General features: G+C 40.7%; 2 protein-coding genes across 8 annotated transcripts in view; one reads left to right on the top strand and one right to left on the bottom strand.

Annotated features, from left to right (window-relative positions):
- The first annotated feature begins 254 nt into the window (after window positions 1-254).
- On the top strand, window positions 255-17,397 carry XPA (XPA, DNA damage recognition and repair factor). Of its 6 annotated transcripts, none has more exons than XM_042452320.1 (9): window positions 255-409; window positions 3,465-3,531; window positions 5,513-5,636; window positions 7,454-7,564; window positions 8,092-8,158; window positions 9,820-9,925; window positions 11,423-11,588; window positions 13,132-13,249; window positions 17,167-17,397. In XM_042452320.1, exons 3-9 carry the CDS (start codon window positions 5,535-5,537, stop codon window positions 17,313-17,315), a joined length of 819 nt encoding a protein of 272 aa, XP_042308254.1. In that variant the 5' UTR covers window positions 255-409; window positions 3,465-3,531; window positions 5,513-5,534; the 3' UTR covers window positions 17,316-17,397. The 6 variants fall into 6 exon arrangements, with proteins under 6 accessions (XP_042308254.1, XP_042308252.1, XP_042308250.1 ...); XM_042452316.1 differs by lacking the exon at window positions 255-409 and adding an exon at window positions 1,347-1,699; XM_042452321.1 differs by lacking the exon at window positions 255-409 and adding an exon at window positions 1,739-2,441.
- Window positions 17,398-20,784: 3,387 nt separating this feature from the next.
- The window catches only part of NCBP1 (nuclear cap binding protein subunit 1), a 35,678-nt gene continuing 33,282 nt past the window's right edge, over window positions 20,785-23,180 (bottom strand). For both annotated transcript variants that reach the window (XM_042452311.1, XM_042452312.1), the window contains one exon: window positions 20,785-21,451. In XM_042452311.1, coding sequence (XP_042308245.1) covers window positions 21,338-21,451 — 114 coding nt within the window. In that variant the 3' untranslated portion in view covers window positions 20,785-21,337. The remainder of the gene's footprint in view (window positions 21,452-23,180) is intronic.

The following is a 23,180-nucleotide window of genomic DNA, read 5'->3' as shown; positions in this document are numbered from 1 at the left end:
ATTATTATTATTATTATTTACCACAATCAGGGTAAACTACACTGCACAGCCATCTTAAACCTCTTATCCCATTCAAAGCAATGGCCCTGGAAAGCTGGAACATGGAAATAATGGTATTTTGTTGACATTTGTATTGTCTTGGTAATGTTGGGGGATTAATTTTTGTATAAAATGTAATGTTTTCACACAAAGTGTGGCATAAGCTTAACAACTTTCACTTCCGCCCGGGAGCGGTGCCTTCATTGCCCACTTCCGGTATACATCCAAAGATGGCGTCTGTCCGCCATATTAAGAAAGGGTCCCGTCTGTAGAACTTTGTGGTGACAGCCGCTGGGCCTCCTCGCCTCAACATGGAGGGGGCCGGCTCTGCTGCTGACGCATGCGCACACGGATTCAGGAAGACGACGCTGTAAGTAGTCCTATTCGCGGTACCTGGAGGGGCTTCATTTGTCAACCTTCCCCTTTTTTTACAAATGGAACGCGCCGGGGCCGAGCTTGAGAGCGTCGGAGGGCGGGCGAGGAGGGCCGTACCATGTGCGGGCGCGGGGGGGCACAACTAAGGCTCAGCCTGGGACTGCACTGGGGTGGTCAGCAGTCTAGGCAGTATCTGTATCCGCCCTGCATAAATATCCAATTTGAGCCTGATTTAACTGACATGGCTCCATGCACTGGAATTCTGGGAATGGTAGTTCTACTATGGTACTATATATATATATATATATATATAGAGAGAGAGAGAGAGAGAGAGAGAGTACACCTTCTGTCCAAGAGGAATTGTAGCACTAACATTCCCAGAATTCCATAACATGGAGCCATGTCAGTTAAATCAGTCTCAGACCGGATTATTTATGCAGTGCAGATGTAGTTAAATCAGAAACTACAGTACTGTACTTTGAACTAAAAAGCTGTAAAAAGGAGGAAGAGAGAAGAAGCAAAGAATAAATAAATGTAGCAGCAACTTTTCAGACTAACAGGTTTTTATTTTAGCATGAGCTTTTGTGGATAATATAAACCCTCTTCTTCTTCAGGTGCAAAACAGAGCCTTGAGTGTTGGGCTATATGACTCTGGAGACCAGGGTTCGAATCCTGGCTTGGGCATGTGACTTTGGATGAGTGATGAGTCACACTCTCTCAGCCTCAGAGGAAGGCCAAAGCAAGACGCCTCTGGACAAATCTTGCCAAGATAGTTCTGCCTTTGATGTAGTTGTGTGCCTCCAAGTAGTTTCTGACTGATGGCCAGTCTATCATGGGATTTTTCTTGGCAAGGTTTGTTCAGAGGATGTTTGTCATTGCCATCCACTTAGGCTGAGAGACTGTGACTTGCCCAAGGTCATCCAGTGGGTTTCCATGGCTGAATGGGGATTTGAACCCTGACCTCCAAAGTCATAATCAAACCATTACACCGCACTAGAGGTCTCTGATAGTGAAGGCTAAATATCCCGCAAAACTTCAAATCCCGGAATCCTTATTATGACCATCCAAAGGCAAAGTTATCATACAATTTTCTTGGCAAGATTTGTTCAGAGGAGATTTGCCATTGCCATCCCTTGAGGCTTCTCTATGCCTCTGCCTTAGGTTTGCAATATTTTGGCAACAACTTGTAGGAACACAAGAACAACAACAACAACAACAGTATACAGAATGATACTGCATCAGCATGAAGATGTGGGTTTATATCCACAAAAGCTCATGTTAAAAGGTGATGTCACATTCCTTCTTTTTTCTCCTGCTCTCCCTTGTTTTTATGCTGAGTTTCCCTGGATATCATTCTAAACCAGTGTTATCCAAACTTTGCATCTCCAGATATTCTGGGTTTCAACTCCCAGAAATCCTGTTCAACCTGTCTGGGGAATCTGGGAGCTGAAGTCCAAAACACTTGGAGGACCAAAGTTTGGGAACCACTGATTAATACATACCCTTTTGTCAAGCAGAATCCCAATGTTTGTCACTCTGTAGCCCAAACTAATTTGCCAGAGTGGTAGCAATGTTAGCCCATTGCAGCAAAAACTCTGAAGAGTTGTGATATGTCTAAAGATTAATGGGTTTATTGCGGCGCAAGTTTTTGTATACTTTACTGGATACCTGAAATATTACTTTTATAAATGAGAATGCTGCATATTAACTCTGTAAAAGGGAAGGCACAGTGATCCAGGAAGGTTTGTGAATCAGTAACAAATAGTATACACATTTTTGTTGCTTCCTGAGTAATAGATAACTATTTAAACACCAGTTACGTTCCATTTCTGTTTTACAGTTTTTATAAGAAACCAAAGTGCAGAAAAATTCAGCCCACTCTTAAAACTGTTGTCTATGATGACTTTGAAATTAGGGACCAAGGTTAGACAAGAGAAGGGACTAGGGCTAGTATAGGAAAGAAAGTATAGAGTGGCATGTGTTGAAGGTGAGAGCAAATGCTGGAAGGAAAGAGCAAGTGTTAGAAGGTAAGAGGAGGAAATAGATAAGGAAGATTGGATAGGTAGTAAATAAGAGGTAAGAAGATAGCAAGAAGAAATAACAGAGGGGATAAAGTTAGAAACTGTCAAGAATGAGAAAGTGAGATGGTAGAGGGATAGGGAGAGTAGTAGATAGGTAGGAGAAAGCTGGAGATTGGAGTAGATTCAAGAAGTTAATCAGAGTGGGGAGGACAGTATATTGAAGATGGAAGATAGAAAAGTATGGTAGATGGGGAATAAAGTAAGAATTCCCTGGATAGAAACATGAAGTGTTAATTATCAATCAGGTTTCAATAAGATAATTTAGGATTACCATATTATGTTATATTGTGATACAAAGGCACTGATTGTTTAATTGTTGTCTTGTTTGTTTAAATCTGAATGAATGTATTGGAATTTATTAATAAATAAATTAAAAAAAAAGAAATTAGGGACTACTTACAAGAACATTTGTATGGTTTCAGTAACAAGGTAAAGCACGTGCTTATATTTCTCTGTCAGAAAATGTTTTCTCCTTGTTTGTTTTATGTTAAATAACAGGTTATTACTTAGACAGTGTGTTTTAAATCTTACTAAAGTTGTTACATATTTTAATTATGTCATCTAAATTTTAATTCTCATTAAACCATTTATTATTAATTAAACCAACAATTTAAAAATAATAATAATATTAATATCTCCATTCTTATTTCTATTCTTTTTCAAAATATACTATTCATAATTCCACTGAAACTTAACTATTAATTTACCACTAATTAACTTATCACTATAATTAAGTGCACCCCATCCGCAGAGCCTATTATCCTCACGTTATTCTGCCTTTCAAAATTGTAACTCTTCATGTAGAAGTAAACCACTTTCCTTTTTTATTAACACCTTTTCTACAAATACGTTCCATGTTGTGTTAAAATCACTCCTTTTCATTATTACTTTTTTGATCTTGATTCCTCATGTTAATTTATCATTAATCGCCATTTGCCATACTTCTTTATACCAATCTTCTATTTGCAGATCTCCCTGAATTTTCCATTTTCCTGCAAAGTCCTCTCAAGGCATATCACAAGGGAACAAAAAGAAGGTTAGTAAGAAGTCTTTGTCCATTTTTAGAAACAAAGGCCCCATACAGACAGGCCAAAATAAAGCTGCTTCGAGTCACTTTGGAGGTATGCTGTTTATATAATGCATGCGTACTAATAGTCCAGAAGCTGCACCAAAGCCACAATCCAGTCCTAAGCACTGGAGCGCAGCTTTGGCCCAGCTTCTCGGACTCTTAGTATGCACGCATCATTTAAACAGCATATCTCCAAAGTGACTCAAAGCAGCTTTATTTTGGCCTGTCTGTATGGGGCCAATGTCAATTTCTTTGAGCTCTAGCTTGTATGATAGAGCAAGTATCATTTGTTGCACTGCACAGTGTAGCCTCTGGAACTCTGAAAGAGCTTGAAACTGTCTAGAGGGACCCTCTGAGCTCAGCCATCTGCTATCCTTTTGGACAGTGCCTGACCATTTCAGCTTCTGCTATCCATGTATAGAGTTTGGGATTTTTTGGGGGTGGGGGGATTAGAACGGGGAAATAGAAATAGTAAAAGAGTTCTCATATCTGGGAATCAAACATCGTTCAGAATGGGAACTGCAATCAAGAATTTAGAAGAAGCCTATGAATGGGGAGGGCAGCTATGAAAGAACTAGAAAAAAGCCTAAATAGCAAAGATATCCAACTGAGCACAAAAGTGACAATCTTGCAAGCCACTATATTCCCTATCACCATGTACAGATGTGGAAGCTGGACAGTGAAAAAGCGGATAAGAAAAAAAATCAATTTATGGTATTTGAGATGTTGTGCTAGAGAAGAGTGCTGAGGATTCCACGGACAACTAAAAAGACAAACAAATGGGTCCTAGAGCAGATCAAGCCAGAAAGCTCCCTGGAAGCCAGGATGACAAAACTTAGGCTGTCGTACTTTGGACACACCATGAGAAGGCAAGAATAATTAAAAAGGACAATAATGCTAGGAAGGGTGGAGGGATGTGGAAAGGAAGGAAAACCACTCAGTAGTTCCCAGACTTTGGTCCTTCAGATGTTTCAGACTTCAGTTCCCAGAATTCCTGACTGTTAACAAAACTGTTTGGGGCTTCTGGAAGCTGAAGCCCAATACTGTACACTTAGAGGACAAAAGTTTGGGAATCAGTGTGGTAGATGGATGGAATCTTTTAAGGAAGTCACAGGTATGAATTTGCGGGACCTAAGCAGAGCAGTGGAGGTCAGGATGTCTTGGAGATGTCTCATCCACAGAGTCACTGTGAGTCAAGATTGACTCAAGGGAGGTTAACAACAATAAAGAGTACCCAGAATTCCTAGTGATCATGGTGGCTGAGGGAGTCTTGTAGTCCAAAAAAGCAATACAGTGGGCCCTTGGTATCCGCTGGGGTTTAGTTCCAGGAGCCACTGTGGTTTACAAAATCCATGGATGCTCAAGTCCCATTAAATACAATGACATAGCAAAATGAGTGGAGGCGCAGCAGCATCCAGGCCCCAAAGCTGAGGAAGAGAGAGAGAGAGACGACGGGAGGGAAGGTATAAAAATCCCCCTCCCCACCGCAAACACCAGCAGCAACCAGGCCCCACAGCTGAGGAAGAGAGAGAAAGAGAGCAACAACAACTCGGGCATGGAAAAGTGGTAGAGAAGCTGCAAAGCTAATGCTAATTAGGAGACAGACTGGATGGGGGAGCGCAAACCAATAGACTCTAATGAACTCTAATGGTCCAATCCACGCCATTAGTGAGTAGAGAAGAGTCTCTCAATTCTTAATGCTCTTTTATTTTAGAGGACATAGCAAAATGGTGTCCCTTATATAAAATGGCAAAATCAAGGTTTGCTAGTTGAAATTTATATATTTCAAAAATATTTCTACTGGTGGATGCTTGAATCCATGGATAAAATTCCATGAATATGGTGGACTGACTGTATTTCCAAGCTGACAGAACATAAGTCTAGCTGGAAGCCAGTCATCCCTTTAGCTGTAGCTCTGATTACCATTTGCTCCTCTTTATATTTCTAGATTTCTGGCTCTGGATTTGCTCATGGAAACAACATCTGCTCCTGAGGGGGAGAACCCCCCACTCTCTGCAGCCATGAGGGCGAAGATTGAGCGGAATCGCCAGCGGGCATTGATGCTGAGGCAGGCAAGGCTGGCTACCAGGCCCTACCCTTCTGCCGGGGAAGGTGTGCTTTCCTCTCCAGTATAGTACATGGGGCTGCCCTGAAATGACAGGATGAGGTGCAGGTAGTTTGTGACAGCTGTTGTGTGGGGACAAGTGAGGGAAGGAGTAGCTGATATGGTGACACAAATGGATTTTTCTGTACTGGGCCTGTTTATGAATCATAGAATCATAGAGTTGGAAGAGACCGCAAGGGCCATCCAGTCCAACCCCCTGCCATGCAGGAAATCACAATCAAAGCATCCCCGACAGATGGCCATCCAGCCTCTGCTTAAAGACCTCCAAGGAAGGAGACTCCACTACACTCCTAGGAAGTGTGTTCCACTGTGGAACAGCCCTTACTGTCAGGAAGTTCCTCCTAATGTTGAGGTGGAATCTTTTTTCCTGTAGTTTGCATCCATTGCTCCGGGAAAACTCCATAGCTGAAATCTGTTGTACATCCAACTTCTAAATGCATTTTTTGGAAGGAAAAAAAGATAAATACAGATTATTCACATGGTGAAAATAATTCCAGTAGAATCTAGGTTGAATCTTTGTTGTTCACATGCATTTTGAATGTATCCGATTAAGTTTTTTGATGGTGGAGCTGCCAAAAAGCATGGGATAATAAATCTGTTCTCCCCCCCCCCCCAGTTTTCCTAAAATATTTGCATTGTTGGCTGTGTGAATAAGTGACGCAAATAGACCTGGGATAAAACTCTATATGTATTGAACATGTTTCAAATACATCTGCATCATCGAATCCATTTTTGAGTGTTGACGTGTATGAGCAGCAGAACTCACAGAGATGCACATAGATGCCATTCCGATTAAGAAAAAATAGTGTGAACAACAAATCCGAAATATGTGATGAGATCATTTACAAAGTCTGCTAAGAAAAACAATGTATGAATAACCCGATAGATTACAGGCTCCAGTTAGATGCCGCTTGAACTGCCATGGCTCCATGCTATGGAATTCTGGAAATGGTAGTTTGTTGTGGCACCAGAGCTCTACGAACTACATTCCCAGAGCCATGGCAGTTAAAACGGTCTCAAACCAGATTATTTCTGCAGTGTGCATGCAGCCATAGAGGAAAAGAAGACATGCATTTAAGCACGTTCCCTTTCTAACTCTCATTACTAAAGTAGCAAGTGTTGATGCCTGTTCACTTCCAACAGTAGCTTCCCAGATGATGGGATTTTTTTATTCCAATCTGACTGAGCCTTTACAGTTTTACGGCACAGCACAAATCTTTGGGGGGTTTCCAGTAGCGTCTGCATTTGTTTCCCCAGGCTGAAATAATGGAGTAAATCCTTGATGCAGAAAATCCAGATTCACTTATCAAATGTTATTCTAAGGTCTTCAGGGGGCAAAGCCTCAGCTTGTGGTGTTTATCTGTCCTTCCTATTTGCTATCACTTCACAGTGAGATTGCTGACTTCTTTAAAAAGAGAAAGGAGTGAGATGAAGTGAGGTAGGATATCAATCTTAGCAGGCAATTTGGGGCCCATCACACTCTCAGCATGGCCTACCTCACTGGATTTACAAGAGAAAGTGCATTGCCTTGAGCTCATTGGTGGAAAAGCAGGATATTATGTGGCCAATAAATAAATATATCTGGATTAGAAGTCCTGTTTTTGAAATGGATGCCCCTTTCACTGTTGAATATGTGTTAACCTCTGATCCATAGTAGACATAAAATTTATTTAATATATTTTATTAAACCGTTTGAGGTACTAGGAGTCCCTGTTTTTCTTGTGCAAGTCTGTATTTAAAATTTTGACTTTCCCTTTTTCTTAGGCAATTCTAAAGTTAAAGCTCCCCCAAAGATCATCGATACAGGGGGAGGATTTTTTCTTGAAGAGGAGGAAGAAGAAGAGCGCAGAGTGGAGAAAATCGTGCATCCCCCTGGTAAATTCTGGTGAATTCTTAAGAAATTACTGTGACTGGCTGCTTTTAATGAGTCGATGGAACTGAGTAAAAGCAGCAATCCTTTTGCATTCTTTTTTGCTGATTACCTGTTGGTAGGGCTTGCACATTAGCTTCAGGTATCCTCCCATATCAAAATAGGTATTTGGGATTATTTTAGCTGACACTGCTGGGCATTTTTGTGTGATACGCATGCACACACATGCACATAACACATACAGACCCCAGGTGCCAGATGTCTGGTGCCCTTCCTCACCCAACATATCACAGTCAAGACTACAGTGCAAAGGGGATTTGGATGGAGATGCTCGTTGGCATGCATTATTGTTCTTCATAGTTTGAGTTTAACATCTTCTGCCTGTACCTGTTTTTGCTTAGTGGTATAGCTTTATGTAAGGGCAACTGGGAAAAACTCTTCCATTTAAACCTCTAGAGCTGGTAGCCGTGGACGTTGTTATGTTAGGAATTTAAAAGTACATCATTGTACAGTTAATGGCCCTTCTTGTCAGCAACAGAAGAAAAGAATGCTGGATTCAGGCCTCTGGAATTGGGAGAAGCCAAGTCACCTGATAGAAGGTAGGCCACCTCTAGATAAGAGTGAAATTAATGTGTGACAGGAGAATGTCCTGAGAGCCAGCATGATGTAGTGGTTTGAGCGTTGGACTATGAATGGAGATCAGGATTCAAATCCCAGCTCGGCCATGAAATCTCATGGGGGGACCTTAGGCTGTCTCAGCAAAGGCAGGCCCCCCTGAAGAAATCTTGCCAACAAAACCCTGTGATAGGTTTGTCTTAGGGTCACCATAAGTTGGAAATGACTGGAAGGCACACAACAACAAGGGGAAGGTCCTCCATTGCTATGGTGTTACTTCCAAGGTACTTGTCATCTCTAGGGAATGGTGAGGAAGATTAAGAAGACAGGTGACCTTCATGGCTTACTTACTTGTCATTCACAGTTTTCCCCACTTTTGAGGATGGAAATTTTTCTGAAGTTCGTATTCTTTCACTATTTATATCTTCTCCCCAAATGCTGAGGGAAATAACACAAATAATACAAAGAAATACGTAGTGTTTTCTTTTGTCCACTTGCTCACTTCCTCCAGTGTCGGCAGACATTCTGAAGGTCCTTCATGCTAGTTCTCATTACATAGTATCTTATGCTTTATGTTTCTTTAAAGAAAATCATGTAATTAAATGTGTAAACAAACATCAACTCTGAATGAGACATTACCCTTGCATCCTAGATAATTATGTTGTCATTAATCTGATGAAATTGTCTTAGGCTTCATCAGAACTTGGGAGGGGGGGACTTCAGTTGAGTATTAGAATATTGGCTTCCAGGAAAGCAAAACTGAATAGCTGCATCTGCACTGCAAAATGACCCAGTTTGACACCACTTTAACTGCTATGGCTCAGTGCTATAGAATTCTAGCAATTATAGAATTCTAGCAATTCCCAAGATGTTGTAACCCGCCTTGATCTCAAGGAAAGGCAGGCTATAAATAAATGATTTATGTATTATTTATTATTTATAGTTTTGTGAGTTTTGTGCCCCAACAAACTATAGTACCCAGAATTCTATAGCAGTGACCTATAGCAATTAAAGTGGTGTCAAACTGGATTATTTCTGCAGTGTGGATGCAGCCCTAGATACAGAAGTCTTTTGGGTATGCAGACCCCTTGACACCCTGCTATGAAGAATTTGCATGATACTTGACAGAAAAAACCACAGAGATTTGCTGTTGCTATAGTTGGTACAGGTTGAGTGAATGTAACCTTGGTTCCTGAACAAATATTTCATAGCTTTCAATTTGTGCAGCTTGAGACAAGATCTCTGGAGAAGTGAGAGCTGCGACATGTATATTGGACCTATGTCCTTCCTGGCTCACAAAAGCAGCCAGAGGTAGATTGACTGTGTGCGTAAGGGCAGTAGTGAATGCTAAAAGAGGCAGAACCCTACCATACTGAGAACTACTAGGAGAGCGTTTTGTAGTTCGTTGGCAATGGTGAAATTATTCTTTTCGGAACTGCAGAGTAGCAGAACAGAACAGGCAGTGTTTGGCTTTGTTAGCAATACTTCTAAACACTATAACAATCAAATTTGGAATTTGGAATTTGAAATTCCTAGATTGTAAAGCTGAAGATCAGATCTTTCCCATTTCCATTTTTACCTTGTTCTTGATACATTATCTTGAATATACATATCAGCTTAAACATACTTCTCTTTGTGTTCATAGGGGCTGTATTAGAATTTGATTACCTCATTTGTGAAGAGTGTGATAAAGAATTCATGGACTCCTACCTCATGAACCACTTTGACCTAGCAACATGCGATAATTGCAGGTATAGTAAATAAAGAAGGGGGGAGCATATTAAGAACTTTCTTTAAAAATGTGTTAAATTATTTTCAGCTTGATATAAAAACAAGTGCTATTTAGTAAAGTTAGTTTTAGCAAGGTAGAGCCAATGTGGTGTAGTGGTTTGAACATTGAACTATGACTCTGGAGTCCAGGGTTTAATTCCCAGCTTGGCCATGAAACCCACTGGGTGAGATCTTGGGTAAACCGCATGCTCTCAGTCTCAGGGGAAGGCAGTGGCAAACCCTTCTGAACAAATTTTGCCATGAAAACCCTGTGATAGGTTTGCCTTTGGGTCACCATAAATCAGGAATGATTTGAAGGCACTCAACAACAAAAACAACAACAATGTGAAAATGCAGAAACATGTGGAAATGTCATATGTTTTAGTTGAGTGATTCCCAAACTATGCCCTTTAAGAGATTTTGGACTTCAGCTCCCAGAAATCTCAGCCATGTTGGCCAATAGTCTGGGATTCTGGGAGCTGAGGTCTAAACTCCCTTAAAGAGCACAGTTTGGGGACCACTGTAGCTGAACAAAAGGGGTTAAGAATGTTTTAAGTTATTTTGTACATTGTGGACATATTTTATATACTGCAAACACACAATCAAGTGTTAAAACATACCTAAGCAAGGGACAATAATCCAAATCACCTATGTTATTATACCAGGAATAGCAATAATTCAGATGTTGTCAGGCTGCCATTCCTAATCATTAGTTGTACTGGCTGTGGCTGGTGGGACAAGAGTTTTAGCATCATCTGGATGGACATGGCGGCTACTGTCCCTATTTCAACTTACTTGAGAGCAAATCTCTTTAAACTCAGTTAAACTCAATGGGATTTATTTCTTAGCTTGAAAACGCTGAACTCACTTGCAAGAGAGAGAGCATATTTGAAGTTAGTGCTACTTTTCAGTCAATACACAAATGTTCAAACATGTTGTTCCTTGTCCTCATTTCATGCAAATACTGTCTTTTGCAACAATAGTTATTTAGCACATACACGCAAGCAGCATTCTTCTCTGTCCACTAGGATGGGACATGACCTAGCTCAGATTGAAAATCTGATTGATTTTAGTGGGAGATTTAAGTACATGTTCAAACCATGCACTGAATTAAGTTAGACTTTAACAACACAGTCCTGTGGATGCATACTTGAAGTCATTCCTCTGAGTCAAGTCTTGTTTATGCCCAGTGTGTCCAGGATTGCAGCCAAAATCACTGACTGGATTATGTCCACTTGTGTTTCTGCTCTGATGTAATTTTAGAAAAGTGATGGCATGAAGTGCTTTCTGGCATAAATAATAATGGCATTCAGAATTTATCTATGGCTGTCAGAGATTACTCTGTGATCTTACACACACTTAACTCATGATAAAACCCCACAGGGCAAAGGATTTAGCTATTGTGGTGGAACACATATGGCTAGATACAGATCATACACAATATGTTTGTTTCATTTTGGAGTGCTATCTTGTTTCAGAGATGTGGAAGATAAACATAAACTCATAACAAGGACTGAAGCTAAGGAAGAATACCTTCTGAAAGACTGTGATTTAGATAAACGAGAACCAGTGCTCAGATTCATTTTGAAGAAGAATCCTCATAATCCACGTTGGGGTGACATGAAGCTTTATTTGAAGCTGCAGGTACTGAAGCTGGTTCATCAAATTGTTCTCCACCAAGTATGGGGAAAGTGCAGCCCATGTGCCTCACTTTTGGAGCCCTGAAGCACCCCAAAAAGCCCCTCAATGTTTGTTAAAAAAACGTTTAAAATTCCCCCACTGATTTTTGGCTGGTTTTCCAACCAAAATTGGCTAAAATAATCCCCAGATGGCTGTAAATGTGGTGGTTTACTTCTGTCCAAAAGCGCTACTAATCTCCAAAACCATGGGGAGAGGGCCCTTAAAAATGCTGAAAATCAGCCAAAATGACAGTTGAAAGTAACATGACATACCTTCTGGTGTGCCTGACTTATATATAAGTATATTCTGTAATACTATCTAATTCCATATTTTTTGTCAATAGTGACATAAATATTCTAAATGTAAGAGAGAACAGTTGAGGGTGTAATAACTAATACTATCTAATTCCTTTTTTGTTTTTTGTTACTAGCATTATTTTTGCAGTGACTGAAATGTACTGTATCATTCATGCTATATACTCAATTGACAGTGTATCTTGTAGTATCACTTCTACATTCAAGGAGAAAATCCAGAAGCGCAGTCTTGTTATGGCTCAGATCCCACACGGGACGTGGAATGTCAGTCCTGCCTATGCAGTTATGTGTCTTCTCCTGACCTCCATTCTGGCAGCTATCAAACCCTGGAAGATGCCTGTTCTGGTGCTACTGCTGCTTACCAGACAGGAAGGAGGCAATTCAGACCATCAAGGGTCCAAAACACACTGCAGAAATAATCCGGTTTTAACTGCCCTGGCTCAGTGCTAGGGAATCCTGGGAATTGTAATTTATTGTGGCACCAGAGCTCTCTGATAGAGAAGGCTAAACATCTCACAAAATTACAGTTTCTAGGATTCCATAACACTGAAACAGGGTGTTAAAGCCATCTCCAACTGGATTATTTCTGCAGTGTGTTTTGGACCAAGAAGCTAGTCTCAGCTCTGTACAGAAAAGAAATAAGGATGTGCTCAAAGATGTAGTGCACACTCATTTCTCTTTCCCTAGGAGCTCAGAGCAGTTCCATCTTCATTGTCTGAACTGCCTCCTCCCTCCCCTCCTGTCCTTATTGGTAAGCTACAGCAAACCTTTCTGACATTTAACATGCTGTCTATGGTGGGGGCTTGGATGGAGAACAAATGGATCCTATTCAGAAAGAGACCTATATACATGTAAGCCACACTTACCATATCTATATGTTACTAACAGGGTTCTACCCTGTATCTCTAGTACAGCATTACATTTGTATAGAATGAGTGGGCAGAGGAATTGATGATGGAATCTGCCAATGATTCCTTTGTTCTATTTATTACAAGATTCCAAAAACTAGAATAGGTGGATGCAGAATCCAGTTTTCCCAGTGGGTCTTTTTAGACATGAGCCTCACAAATATCAGTCCACTGAAATTTATATTAAAGCATATTGAAGCACAAGACCACAGCAAAGAGGTCTGCATCACAAAGTGAAAGGTCAATTTTTTTTAGTAACTTAAAATATATCTCCATATTTTGCAGATTATCAAACGTTCCCTTGAAATTTGGGGAAGTGAAGAAGCATTAGAAGAAGCTAAAGAAAGCCGCCAAGACAACAGAGAGAAGATGAAACAGAAGAAGTTTGATAAAAAAGTTAAAGGTGCATAGTAAAGCATCCTTTTTACAGTCCCCTACCTCAAATCTATCAATGGAGTTTATCACACGGGAGGAATTTCTCATAATTTCGAATGAAAAGGAAGTGGGACCAGAACTCATTCACATGAATTTGCTAGTTCATCGAATTTATGTGAATTTGAATTGCGTTCAAACTGACTTCCCATTGCCCCAAAATAGCTTGCCATTGCCCGAAATTGCATGTGATCACCTCTCACTCAATAACGTGAAACCCCATGATTGCATTCAGACTGACTTCCCACTGCCTGAAATTGTGTGTGGTAGTCTATCACACAATAACGTTAAACCCATGATTGTGTTCAGATTGCCATTGGATTATACTTCCAATTTCCCTTGTCTGATAAACTCCAATGAAAAAGCCGAGTCTAGTACAGTACTTTAGTTCCTGGCACAGTAAATTGGTACTTGGGCCCATGAACAAGTGGGTGGAGATGGTTCCATCTGTGGTACAGACTGAACATTTTTAAAAATACTAACCTGTTGATAGTTAAGATGATTTATTTTTGGGACTTGTTATGTCTGTTTTGAAATAGTATCAGTTGATGGCCATTTTGAGATGTTTCAAGTTTTTCATGTTAATTAATTTCTCATGTTAATTAATTAGGTTGACAGATAGGTTCCTGGCCATTTTGTGCATATGTTTCTTCTGATAGCTTTTATAAAAAACAAAATGATTAGCTGAAGCTGAAAAACAGTTCTTATAATTTGTGTAGAATAGTTAGATTCATGTTTAATGTCTAGACCCCATTTGATGTGACCATATTATTCCTAGGTGGTTATTGTTGTTGTGTGTCTTCAAGTCATTCCTGACTTATGGCAACCCTAAGGAGACCCTATTGTGGGGTTTTCTTGGCAAGATATGTTCAGAGATTTGTTCATCATTCTATGGCTGAGCTGGGATTCAAACCCTGGTCTCCAGAGTCCTAGTCCAATACTAGTCCAATACTCAAACCACTACGCCATGCTGGCTCTCCAATGTAGCCGAAACATTATCTACATATGTTCTAAAAGCACGTTGGACTACAAGGTAGTCAAAGATTGTGGTTCTTTTTAACCCCTTCTGCTTGTTTGTACACTCCTAAAATATATTTAGATGTTACATTTCTTTGGAAGTGTGACTAACAGTTATAGACACAGTGAAATGCTCTTCCTCTAACATGCTTCCAGAACTTAGTGTCATGCACCTAAATTATCTGGCATTAGATGTAGGATAGAGAACTCTAGCTTGGGCATGGAAACCCATTGGATGACCTTGGGCAACTCACACTCTCTCAGCCTTACAGGATGGCCATGGCAAATGCTTTATGTGAAGAAACTTGCCAAGAAAACTCCATGACAGGGTTGCTGTAAGTCAGAAATGACTTGAAGGTATGCAACACCAAAGAGAATAGGAAATCATCATTACAAAATTTAACACATCTGCTTCAGAGGTGACAGGAGTACAGTCATCTTTTTAAAATGGTGCCATCACACATCTGAGCTGGATTTGACCTGGATAAGGGATGAGGCTTAGCTAGAATTGCCTCACACTGAGATGGTACCAAGCTCCGTTGGTGCCGTTTGGGGCTTTAAAATGGCTTGAATAAAGTCATTATAGACAATGTAAAAATCTGGGAGCCTGATATAGGTATTACAGTGGCCTAAATCCACTGCAAATGGTGACTAGAGTTGTATATCTTCAAGTCATTTCTGATTTATGGTGACCTTAAGGAGAGTGCAGGTTTTCTTGGCAAAATTTGAGTGAAAGGGGTTTGCTCTTGCTTTTCTCTGAAACTGAGAGAATATGACACCCAGCAGGTTTCCTTGACCATGTGCAGATTCAAACCTGGACTTCCGGAGCTGTTTCCCAATGCTCAAAACACTACAACACACTGCTTTTCTTCTGGCTTTCTTGTTGTTGTTGTTAACTGCCCTCGAGTCAAGTTTAACTCAAGGCAACTCTGTGGATGAGACATGTCCATATGCCCCTATCTTCAATGTCTCTGCTGAGGTCCTGCAGGCCCAGGCCTATGTCCTCCCTGATTGAATCTAACCACCTGGCATGTGGTCTTCCTCTCTTTCTACTGCCTTCCATCTTTCCTCGCATCATTCTTTTCTAATGATTCATTTTTTATCATAATAATGTGGCCATGGTACAATTTAGTACAGCCTCAGTTTAGTCATTTTGCTTCCAGAGAGTTCTGGCTTGATCTGTTCTAAAACCCATTTGTTTTCTTCTTGGCCATCCATGATATTCTTAGTACTTTCCTTCATCAAATCTCAAATAAGTTTATTTTCTTATCGGCTTTTTTTTTAACTGTCCAGCTCTCACATTCACAAATGGTGATGAGGAATACAATGATTGGATGATCCTCACTTTTCTGTTCATAGTGATGTCTTTACACTTTATAGTCTTGTCCAGTTCTTTCATAACTGCTCTTCCCAATCCTAGTCTTCTTCTGATTTCTTGACTGCAGTTCCCGTTCTGATCAATTTTTGAGCCAAGTTATAGGAACTCTTTGACTATTTCATTTTTCTCATTAAGGTGAATTCTGGTAGATCTTCCATGGACATTAATTTTGGTGTTTGTTTTTGTAACACTCAGCATTGGCACTTTCCTACTTGACCTTCTTAAGTAATGGCTCCAGTTTTTTGTTTCAGCTAGTAGTATTGTGTTATCTGTGTATCTTAGGTTAACATTCCTTCCTGCAATCTTCTCTCCTCCTTCCTCTAAATTGAAGCCTGCTCTACATATACTTTCTGCATATAGTGTGCCCTTGCCTTGCGCAAGGGATTTGTTCCAGACCCCACCGCATAAGGCAAGTTCTGCGTGTGCTTGAGCCCCATTGAAACTAATGGGACTTGTGCATGCGGCGTGCACCATTTCCTCTTTGTCACGTGGCTTTCAGCCTAAGCTGAAAGCAGTGTATAGCACGCCCACGTATGACACAGGGACTCTGTAGTTTGAACAGATAGGATAATACTATGCAGCCTTGCCCGGCCCCTTTGCCAGTTGGGAACCATTCTGTTTCTTGTATTCTGTTCGGATGGCAGCCTCTTGTTTTGAATACAGGTTACGCATCTGGACAGTCAGATGTTGTGGCACTCCTACTCCTCTAAGAGCAAGCTTTTCATGATCTTTGCTGTAGTCAATAAACATTCCTTCTTCCAAACATTCCTTTCTGTAGTCAATAAAGCATATGCAATTTTCTTTTGGATTTACCTGGTGCACTCCATTATCCAACTTACATTTGCAATGTGACCCCCTAGTACCTCTTCCTTTCCTGAATCCAGCTTTTACTTCGCATTCCATATACATTGCCCTTTGCTGCAGAATTCTGAACATGACTTTGCTTGCATGGGAAATTAGTGCAATGGTTCTGTAATTACCACAATCTTTTATGTTTCCTTTCTTGTAAATAGGAATATATATTGATTGCTTCCAATCTGTTGGCCACACTTTGTTTTCCATATTTGTTGGCAGATTTTAGTTAAAACTAAGCTCGACCCTGTCTCTGGATTGTAGCAGTTCTCTCCTGACTAGAATATGTCAATTGAATAAGGCTAACAATTGGATTTTGGTCAGTGTCTTCAAGTATCTTATTATGCCAAAATGTAAAATGCAGCATTCATTACAATGTGAAAATCAACAACAGGGAAGGCATCAAATACACACTGAAGCAACTGTTCCTTCTACCCCAGCAAGGTATGCCTCCAAATTAAATTTTACTTTGGGTTTCTATAATTCAGTTTGAAAGTTCTACTTCACGAATAAAGGGATTGTTTCAATACAGTGTTCAAGATTTTGCCTCAATGTACATTTGTACAGCAGTAAGATCTAGCTAGGAGAATAATGTTTGGATTTTTCTGATTAACAAACATTTTTGCTTTTTTTTGTACTAGAACTACGTCGAGCAGTAAGGAGCAGCGTCTGGAAAAAAGACACAAGTATCCATCAACATGAATATGGAGCTGAAGAAAAGATAGATGATGATCTGTACAAAAAAACCTGTACCACATGTGGGCATGAGCTAACGTATGAAAAAATGTAATACTCTTGATTTTACATGAAATGCACTTTTTGTAATGTTAAATTTTTGTCTCCAGTAAAATAAATCGTATCAGTTTCTTCAAGACTTTTTACTCACTCCATAGTCATCATCCAGAAATACTGTACTATGTTCAGTTTTTTAAATTTTTAAAGGCTATTGAATAATAATTGCTAGCAGCCTTAACGTAAGCTTTGTTGTTTCCGACTTATGGCAATCCTAAGGCAAACCTATCTTGGGGTTTTATTGGCAAGATTTATTCAGAGGTTTGCCACTGCCTTCACATGGGGCTGAGAGTATCTGACTGAATTTGCAAGATCTGAGCTGGGGCTGTTTGTGACTGGTACTCTTGGCGGTCTCTAATTCACAGTAGCCATAAATCAAACCTGTGTTAGAATCATACAGTTGGAAGAGACTACAGGGACCATCCAGTGCCATGCAGGAACTCACAATCAAGGCACCCCCACAGACGACCAGCCAGCCTCTGTTTAAAGACCTTCAAAAAGAACACTCCATCACCCTCGGAGGGAATGTGTTCCATTAAAGAACAGCTCTTACTGTCCGGAAGTTCCTACTAATGTTCAGTTGGAATTGGAATCTCTTTTCCTGTAGCTTACATCCATAGTTCAGTGTCCTATTCTCTGGAGCAGAAGAAAACAAGCTTCCTCCATCCTCAATATGACACCATTTCAAATACTTAGACAGGGCTATCATATCACCTTTTAGCCTTCTCTTCTCCAGACTAAACATACCCAACTCCCTAAGTTGCTCCTCCCAAGGCAAGGTTTCCAGACCCTTCACCATTTTAGCTGCCATTCTTTGGACTTGCTCCAGCTTGTCAACATCCTTTTTGAATTGTGGTGCCCAGAAATAGACACAGGCGGGGTACAAACCGCCGCTTTGCGGCGCTCCCCCGCCGCCGCCATTTGCTCCATGCGGGAGCCGCAGCAGCCAAACCGCGCGACTCCCGGAGCAAAAAAGAAGCTCCATTTCGGAGCTCTTTCTGTCGGCGCATCTAGACGCGCGAGGGCGCCTGGCGCGGACTCGCAACGTCATAGGCCGCCGGACACGTCTGGACGCTGTGCGTCCAGTTCGTAAAGATGGCGGTGCCCATGTAGAAGGGGCGCCGCCATTTGTACGTATAGGATAGTACAGGGTTAGGGGGTGCGGAAACCACCGCCCCCTTCCTAACCCTAGTACGTATCCTATACGTACTAAATGGCGGTGTGTATCCCGCCACAGTGTTCCAGGTGAGGCCTGAACAAAGCATTATACAGTGGTACTATTACCTCCCTCAGTCTAGACACTAAATGTCTATTGATGCAGCCTAGAATCACATTGGCCTTTTTAGCGGCTGCATCACACTGTTAGCTCATGTTCAACTTGTGGTCTACTAGGACTCCTAGGTCCCTTTCGCATGTAGTCTTGTTATGCCAAGTATCCCCCATCCTATATCGTGTTTCTTTTTTTCAGCCTAAGTGTGGTACCTTATTATTATTTATTTAGTGCTGTAGATTTGCACACCTTACATTTCTCCCTGTTGAAATTCATTTTGTTAGTTCTGGCCCAGCTTTCTATCTCTTGAGGTCATTTTGAATTTTGATCCTCTCCTCGTGGGTATTAGCTCCTCCTCCTAATTTGGTGTCATCTGCAAATTTGATAAGCATATGTTGTATGCCTCCAAGTAATTTCCAAATCTATTACAGGACCACAGCCAAGGCTTGTAGATTCTTTTTGTACAATATTGCCAAAATCCGACCATATCCGCCTCTACTGCCAAGATCCTGGTCCATGCCCTAGTGATCTCATGACTTGATTACTGTAATGTCCTCCTGGCTGGGCTTCCTCTTTCTCACCTCCGTCCTCTAATCTCTATTCAGCGTTCAGCTGCATGCATTATCACTTCCACCCACCGCTCTGACCACATCTCTCCTGTGTTGGCATCCCTTCACTGGCTCCCTCTCCCTTTCCGCATTCAGTATAAGCTCCTGCTGTCGACATTCAAAGCCCTCCATGGACTGGCCCCTCCTTACTTATCAGACCTTCTTTCTCCTCACCTTCCCACCAGGGCCCTCCGTTCTGGTAGTCAAGGTCTACTGTCTCAGCCCAGGATTTCCTCTGCCCCATCCCGGATTCGCCCCTTTTCACTTGCTGCCCCTCACTCCTGGAACCTTCTTCCCCCACAAGCAAGAGCCATCACTTCTTTAACCAGCTTCAAAACGGAATTGAAAACCATCCTGTTCAGAGAAGCCTTCCTAGGCATTGCATAATTGTCGCTTACTATTTGATGTTCTTTTGGTGCCTGTTTATCAAACCATTTCTTGTATTGCTATGTACTGTATATATATTATCCTACTTGAGAGTATGTATTTTCTCTGGAAGAAGATTAACCATCCATTTTGAAGCCAAGCCCTCCCTCCAGTCCATCTGCCTTGGTCCAGGCCTTGGAGGTAGAGAGAAACTGCTGGACCTCTTACCCTTTCCCTCCACCACTCCCTTCTCCTTCTGTGTCATGTCTTTTTAGATTGTAAGCCCGAGCGCAGGGAACCGTCTAACTAAAAAGATTGTATGTACAGCGCTGTGTAAATTTACAGCGCTTCATAAATAAAGGTTAATAATAATAAAATAACTTTCTTGATAAAATCTGTTCAGTGGAGGTTTGCCTTCCTCTGAGGCTGAGAGTGTGGCTTGTCCAAGGTCACCAGTCTCCAGTCCTAGTCCATCACCCAAACCACTATACCATGCTGGCTCTTAATAAAAGCTGACTTGATAGCAAATAAGAACAGAACAAACACCTGTACAACAGTACCAGAAGCCCGAGTTCTTCCTTTAAGATGAGTCTCCATGACAAGGATAATCATTAGTGAAGTATGTCTAAAATAGATTAATAGAGAACACAAAGAAACTACTAAATCTGAGTTCCTCAGACTTCACCCTGGAGTCTGTTGGCATGAAAACAAGTATGTGGGAATTAATACTGGTGGGAAGCATGGTCTGTTATGGCTTTGGTAAAAATACCTGCAAAGGCACCTCTAAACCAGCACTGGCTCAATGTGACAACTTTCAGGAAAGGCATAGCAGTCCTGATATGTCTTCTCTCTGTGATCTGTTGAAAATGAATGCAGCAAACCATGCCATTCTAATGTTCTTGGTAAGATTAATGAGCTAAAAAAAGCAAGAATTTGCTTCCTATCTAGTTCATTGCTTTCTACTTTTTTCCAGAAAGCTGACTCCTAGTAAGTAGAACAGGGTATACTTCAAAAGTTTTGACTACCAGCCTCTGACAAGTATGTGAATTCCTCAGTTCAACTGTTGCTATGCCTTAAAAAAATCAAATCCTCAGCCCCCTTCCTCAAATTTCATTTTGAGAATACAAATGAAGCACTTTGATACCTCAAAAAGTAAGCAACTGGTATGCATTATCATTATTTCTTTTAGGACACTTTTGATCCCAATAAGCACATTAGGCACATTTAAAAAACATAGTTTGATTGTATTTCAGCCATGTTTCATACAACCATGAAAATTAATTTTGATAACAAACATATACTCTAAGCTACTCTGTAGTCCTGCCCATTTAGCGTTTCACATGTCCTATGCTTCTGTTCCTTGAGGAACTTGTTACCTCTTTGAAAGCTGCTCCACAGTCTGATCCAAAGTCAAGAGACTTTCCACATGTTATGGAAGTGTCAAGCAAAGGTAACAAATTCTATTATTCCTATTTATTTTTATACAAATGACTGGGGAGGGACAAAACAAAATGCTATGATGGAGTCAACATTCAACCCTTTTCAAAATTAGAAATGCACACATTATTCCATTTCAATCATTTAGCAATCATAACTAGAGTAAGGCCCCTACTGCCAAAATGTCACCCCATTTGAGTACTGTATAGCTTATCTAAGGAAAGCACGGTAAGTTCATTTCCAAATTTAAAAGTTCTTTTTTCTCCTCCCTTGTCAAATTTCCCCCATTTTTTCATTTTAAAAAGATAAAGTCAATTAAGTCCTGTACAAAAGAGTCACTCAAGCCTGCAGTGCACAGAACTGCTGAAATACAGCCAATATGTGATGATCCAATTCTGCTGTAAACAAAAGGTTCTCCAAGGTCACCATGTACTGATGGATGATCTGATGATGCTGCAGAGAGAAAGAAGCAACTTAGTTACTCATTTTATTGACCCTGATTTGGCATAATGCCTACATTTTGCACTAGATTGGCAGACACCCCTTTTATATGTCATCTGCAGCTGAGAAATACTAACTAGCTTCCCATGTGAGCACTGGGGATTACAAATTTAATGAGCTGTGCAGCTTTAATGATAAAAGGCTACTAAAATGAAGCAACAAACAGGTTTAAAACAAACAAGCTGTGTTGTTTTAACAAATGAATCCATGAGAAACAACTGTCTGCCATAAGATGGCATACATGATGTTCTCTAAGGTAACTGCTCTTTGGTCCAAAACACACTGCAGAATCAATCCAGTTCGAGATTGCTTTAACTGCCCTGGCTCAATGCTGAAGAATCCTGGGAACTATAGTTTTGTGATACATTTAGCCTTCTCTGTCAGAGAGAGCTCTGGTACCACACTAAACTACAATTCCCAGGAATCCCTAGCACTGAGCCAGAGCAGTTAAAGTGGTCTCAATCAAACTGGATTATTTTTGCAGTGTGTTTTGGATCTTTGAAAATGTTTCATTTAATTAATATACATATTCTAAGTAAAGGACACACAGCCAGGAAAGCTACCCACCTAAGTATAGAAAAAATGAGGTGCAGAGAAAGTCTTACGATGATAAACTAGGAGTCTGAGGGCAGGATCATGCTGAAGAATGCAGGTTTGGTCCCAAGTCATTTAGGGTTACAACTAGTACAAGTTGAGTATCCTTTACCCAAAATGCTTGGGACCTCAGTGTTTCAGAGTTGGGATTTTTTAAATTTTTATTTTTGAATACACTGGTAGTACTGTACCTGCAAGGCTGGAGAGAGACACGAAGATCTGTGAAATGGTGGGAGGCACTTGGGATTGATTCCCACCATTTCACAGATCCTCAGTCTCTCTCCAGCTTCAAATCTTTTTGCTGCTAGCTACCCACTTCCATGTTTGAGGCTGCAGCACTCCTGCTTTTTCATCTCCCTCATATCTCAGTCATTCACTAGTTAGTGTTGTATATGAGATGTGAGGCTGCAGAGCAGCTGATGGGCTGAAAGATAAATGAGCAGGAGAGCCACAGCCACTGCCTTGAAGGCAGAAGCAGGAGGCCAGCAGCAAGAGGATTTGAGATTTCCAAAGTAGAGATGCTCAAACTGTACTTTGAATTAAGATTAGAAACAGATCAATTGCAATGTAACTGTTTAAGCAAGTTCTGGTTTGTTACTGAATTTCTATTAACAGAACTTTCTTTGTACTTTTAAGAGACAATATCACATACAAAACATTGCTACAGTCAAGCTGAGAGGTTACTAGAGCACAGACAGCTGCGGCCAGGCTTTGTGCAAAAGGGAGCAGTTGGCAAATCAGCCTTAATTGATAAGAAAGACAGATGGAAGACAACAAGGTGATCCAAGTGAGCCATTTGTGGGTTCCTCTCCTGTAGTTGCACAAAGTGCAACTTTTATGGATTATGCAAAACAGAGTCAGTTTTTTCTAAAGTATACATAAACGCAGAATTTCAGTATAGTATGACCTATTTATCCACAGGGACGGTACCAGTGGTTTCACTTATTCATGACAAAAAATATACACCGGTATATTCCCCAGACATCCTCTATAGTCAACTTCAGCTAGATATATAGAGTGCACTATTATTGGTGATTTTCGCTTCCCACAATAAGTCTAGGAATATATTCCCTGCAGATATGGGGAT

This window comes from Sceloporus undulatus, chromosome 2 (assembly GCF_019175285.1).
Source record: "Sceloporus undulatus isolate JIND9_A2432 ecotype Alabama chromosome 2, SceUnd_v1.1, whole genome shotgun sequence".
Lineage (NCBI taxonomy): Eukaryota > Metazoa > Chordata > Lepidosauria > Squamata > Phrynosomatidae > Sceloporus > Sceloporus undulatus.
Note: the sequence above shows the minus strand (reverse complement) of the source record. Positions and strands in the feature narration are given on the sequence as shown.

Excerpts from the sequence above, each read along its gene's own strand:
- XPA (XM_042452316.1), top strand. The coding sequence starts at position 1,642 with ATGATACTGCATCAGCATGAAGATGTGGGTTTATATCCACAAAAGCTC. Across the intron at positions 5,637-7,453 it reads GGGCATTGATGCTGAGGCAG|GCAATTCTAAAGTTAAAGCT; the intron begins GCAAGGCTGGCT and ends CCTTTTTCTTAG. Across the intron at positions 9,926-11,422 it reads GCAACATGCGATAATTGCAG|AGATGTGGAAGATAAACATA; the intron begins GTATAGTAAATA and ends ATCTTGTTTCAG.